Raw genomic sequence first — 4,866 nt, 5'->3', positions numbered from 1 at the left:
TGTTGGAGACTTGGAGGTAGGTTTTAATTAGACTTCATCTATGTATTTAGGGTTCAAAACTTCAAATAACTAATCTAGAGTTTTACAAAAAGATTTATGACTTAATAAGCCAACTATTATTCAGCAACTTTAAAGAAAAAGAAAAGCCATCAAACACCATTCGAACCTCTATCCCCATATTCTTGTACCTGTCACTGATCCGTACTTTAAATTTAGAGAATGACTCTGATCATATTTCAATAAAAAGCAAGGAAGTTTCCATTCGACCATTCCTAAACACCTTAGGGCCTGTTCATATTTACTGAACTGAACTGATTGGAACGGAACTGAACTGAACTGAACTGAACTGAATTGAGCTGAAATGAATATTTTATATGAGAGGGAAATTAAGAGCTGAACTAAACTGATTGGAACGGAACTGAACTGAACTGAAATTAAGTAAATATGAACAGGCCCTTAATTTGGTGAAATTTGAACCTGTTAAGACTAACTTGGTATTTGCTCCTGTCTTTGTACTTCGTATAGGCGTATAATACTCCGTACACAATACCACTAAACAACAAAACTCTCAAAATCAGCGCAATTCCGTACTGATCTAACAGCATCAACAACCTGCCAATTTACCCATTTAATTCATTCCAATCTCAAAATTTTATGATATACTCGACTTTGTCACTCACTCCACTCCACTCCACTACTTCACTCACTCATCAACATCTAAATCAAAACTTCTACAAAATATACCATTCTTTCAGCATCTGTCCTTTTTCTTACACGGCGATCATATTCTTCCTTACATTTGCCACGTTAATCAAAACCCATTTACAGATGGCAGTATGCATGGAAACCCCAAATTCTCACTACCCATTTGATCACTTATATAAACATCATCATTCAACCCAGTTAATTCATCAACCAAAGCAGTGCACACCAACTGTTTGATAAAAAGCCTAGCTGAAAAAATACAGAATAAGTAGTTAAAAAAAAAAGATGGGGTTGTTAAAAGGGAAAGTGTCTGTAATTCTGCTGGTGTTTTCTCTGCTAGTAGTGTTATGCGCTAGTCTCTCTGTATCTAAGGAAGATCAACAGGTGAGACTATGCAAGGAACACTGCAGGCAGCAGAGGCAGCTTGACAGCAGACAGAGGCATCAGTGTGAGACTGCCTGTGAGGAGTACATCAGAGAGAAGGAGAGGAAAGAGCAGAGGGATGAGCCGCAGTCGCGGCACGACCCCGGAAAGGAGTACAGAGAGTGCAGGCAGAGGTGCCAGGAGGAGAAGGAGGGTAAGAGACAGGAGCAGGTCTGCGAGAGCGAGTGCGAGCAGAGGAAGATAGAGCAGGAGAGGGAGATTAGGAGGAGGAGAGATGAGGATGATGAGATTGTAGGAAGGAAAAAGGTGAGAAGCGAAGATGAAGAGGAAGAGGAGGAAGAGAGCAGTGGTAAAGGTAGGCCTTATGTGTTTGATGATCAACATTGGAGTACAAAACTAAAGGCAGAAGAAGGGAGAGTGAGAGTTCTTCAGAAGTTTACAAAAAGGTCTAAACTTTTTAAAGGGATTGAGAATTTTAGGGTGTTGATCTTTGAGGCTAATCCTCAGACTTTTGTTGTTCCTAATCACTGGGATGCTGATGTTGTCCTCTTTGTTGCCCAGGGTAAGTATATTTTACCGCTACTTGTTTTTTTTTTTTAAGTTTTGTCTGGATTTTTTTTTTTTTTTTGGAGCAATAAAATATACACAAATTCTTATATGTGAGGGGTTACTTTGTCAGTGTTATATAGGTTACTTGGTCAGTGAATGAAAATTGAGAAAAAATAATCCATAATTACTATAAGATAAAATTACATAATAAAAGCAATAAACTAATTGTGCATAGAAACATAAAGAAATAATGCAAATAATGATAAACTAATAATCTAATAAAACTGCATACAGATGCAATTCTAATTGACTATTGAGAACATATAGAAAACTAATTGTGGATAGTAACAATAATCTAAGTAATAAGAATATTAGATAGGGATAATCGAGTTAATTAAAACACCATGTGATGGATGAGATCAACGGCGTTAGTAGCAAGCTGATTGAGTGGTGTGACAATATCGTCAACTCGTTTGAGCAGAACATCTCTAGCATGTGAGCTTTGCAAATAAGTTGTGCAGTGATTGATAGCATTAAGGACTGTCCTTACGTCGTTTACCATGCTTTGTCTCTTGGATTCCTTATCCGCCTTACTGCCGCCACCCAAGTGATTGGTTGCCTCCAATGATTGGTTCAATCCCAAGACTGAGTCAGAGATCATGCTACTGCATTCATTGAGGGAGTTAATTTCATGGGTTTTGAGTTTAGGTTGTTTGGCTTGGTGGGTAAGTTTGCTAGTAGCAGTCTGAACCTCGGTTATGGTTGCCATGATGGCGAGGCTTGTGGCCTTTTTGGGATGGCTGTTGATGCGGCCGGCTTGGGGGAGAAGGGTGTTTAAGCACAGGGTAACGTTTGTGGCACTGTTACAAGTCTTTTTGACAAAAGATGTATTAGGTGAATCAGTTGCATTAGAAGAATCAGTTGCCAAGGCACAAGAAATTGAAAGGAGAAAAACGAAAACTGAGAGGAGGAAAAGTTGACGAGCCATTGTTTTGTAGTGTGTGATTTTCTTGCTTATGGTTGATAAAGCTGATTGCTGGTTGTGGGAATAACTTGGTTGTATGGACCTATATTTATAGGTTTATGATGAGAGAAGTAGTCCCTCTTTAGATAGAATTAGGATTCTTTGAAGCCTAGATGATATAATTCTGTTACAAGTAGTATTCCGAGAGTCCTGATCTATGTAAAATTATATCACCTTCGTTTACAATACATGCACTTTGAATAGAATTAGGATTCTAAATTGCATTAGAATTAGGATTCTTAATTGCCTAGATGATAGAATTGAATTGTATTGCGAGTGATACTCTTTAGAGGCCTAATCTATGTAAAGTTTACCTTCATTTCACATTACATCCATGTTTAAGACACTTTAACTCCATTTTAAAGAATTATGTACTTCGTATTTAATTATCATTAATATAGGTTGAACTTTATTATTTATTTTTTTTATTAATGTATTTATGTATATTTGTTGTTTTTGGATTGATATTAGGAAAGGGTACCGTGAGTCTAGTTTACACAGACAGGAGGGAGAGCTTCAATATAGAACATGGTCATGTGATGGTGATACCTGCTGGAGTGACTGCATATTTGATCAACAGAGGAAACAATGACAAATTAATCTTGGTCAAGGTCATCAATCCTGTTTCGAACATCGGAAAGTTTGAGGTAATTTACTTAAATTATTCCTTGTACAATATTTTTCATGTAAGTAGTTTTTCTAATTTTATGAATTATTCTGTGGCTTTAGTCATTCTTTGGGCCAGGAGGCGACAACCCAGAATCATACTTCAACGCCTTCAGCTCTGACATACTCGAAGCCGCCTTTAAGGTAAACATCTTTCAGTCAGGATTAATTCAAAAAATACTCATATATCAATGCCTGCAACACTGACATACTTATATTGATTGCAGACATCAGAGGATAGTCTAAAGAGGATATTCTCACAGCAGAGAGAGGGAGCTATAATAAAGGCATCTGAGGAACAAATCAGGGCTTTGACCCATGAAAAAGGCAGCCACTGGCCATTTGGAGGGAAGGGTTCAAGGGGTTCAGCCCCATTTCATCTCTTAAGGCAGAATCCTAGAGAATCTAATGATTTTGGGTCACTCTTTGAAGTTGATTCTAACGATTACCGACAACTTCGAGACCTCGATGTTGCTGTTGCCTTTGCAAACATCACTCAGGTTTGTCAATGGTGAACCGTCACTAAAGTTATGTTGTTAGTGATTTGTTTTAATGCTTTTTGTATCAAAATTGTGTTAATATTGATGATGATGTTTTCGTTTGACAGGGATCCATGCACACTCCATACTACAACTCAAGGGCCACAAAGATAGCGGTGGTGCTAAATGGAAAAGGTTACTTTGAGATGGCATGTCCCCATGTATCTAAGTCTGGCCACAAGCAGCAGCACCACCACCGCCACAGTGAGAAAAGCAGGCGAGGCGAAGAGGAGACATCCCCGGTCCACTATGAGAAGATCAACTCAGAGCTCAGAGAAGGCTCGGTGTTCGTAGTCCCTCCTGGTCACCCCTTCGTCACTGTAGCTTCTGAGGATGAAAACTTAGAGGTCATCTGCTTTGAGATCAATGCCGAGAACAACCATAAATTCCCACTTGCAGGTAAAAAACACAACAGATACTTGTACAACTTATCTAGTAAACATCTTTATATGTACTAGATTAATTTATTTTTAGTTATTCATTTTGATCATACTAGCCAATTATGGGTTACATTTCATATTTATTCTGATAATAATGGTATATCTCATGTGTGTAAAACACAGGACAAAGGAATATACTGAAGAACATTGAGAAGGAGGCAAAGGAGTTGGCCTTCGCAACCTCAGCAGAGGAGGTGGATGAGGTGTTTAGGAATCAAGAAGAAGAGTTCTTCTTCAAAGGGCCGAGGCAGCAGGAGCACCGCCGAGGCTACTCCATCATCTAAGATGCCAGAAAGAGTCTGACTCCGAGACTGAGGCTAAGGCTAAGGAATGAGACTAACCAATCCCGAGTTTTGAAAGCTGTTTGGTTTTGTAGAGAGTAAAAAGGATCCGTTCTTGTTGTGTAATTTAGTTTTCCTGTGTAGTTCTTGTTGTTGTAGATACTCTCCTCGATCATAAGTGTAACAGCCGAAGTTAACCAAACTTTGTTACATAAATAATAGTATGAGGAGGTGAGTTCAGGTGGTAATAAAATGTACTACCAGTTTTTGTTGTGCAA

At 38.5% G+C, this 4,866-nt stretch overlaps 1 protein-coding gene across 1 annotated transcript; it reads left to right on the top strand.

The window, feature by feature from the left end:
• The first annotated feature begins 975 nt into the window (after positions 1–975).
• On the top strand, positions 976–4,866 carry LOC145568229 (vicilin Jug r 6.0101-like). The gene is made up of 6 exons (XM_081627663.1): positions 976–1,651; positions 3,134–3,309; positions 3,392–3,472; positions 3,556–3,828; positions 3,936–4,266; positions 4,431–4,866. The coding sequence occupies exons 1-6, from the start codon at positions 991–993 to the stop codon at positions 4,589–4,591; spliced, it is 1,683 nt and encodes a 560-aa protein (XP_081483789.1). The 5' UTR covers positions 976–990; the 3' UTR covers positions 4,592–4,866.

The sequence above is a fragment of the Chenopodium album genome, chromosome 11 (assembly GCF_948465745.1).
Source record: "Chenopodium album chromosome 11, dcCheAlbu1.1, whole genome shotgun sequence".
In the NCBI taxonomy this organism is placed as follows: Eukaryota; Viridiplantae; Streptophyta; class Magnoliopsida; order Caryophyllales; family Amaranthaceae; genus Chenopodium; species Chenopodium album.
This window is presented reverse-complemented; position numbering and strand designations above follow the sequence as displayed.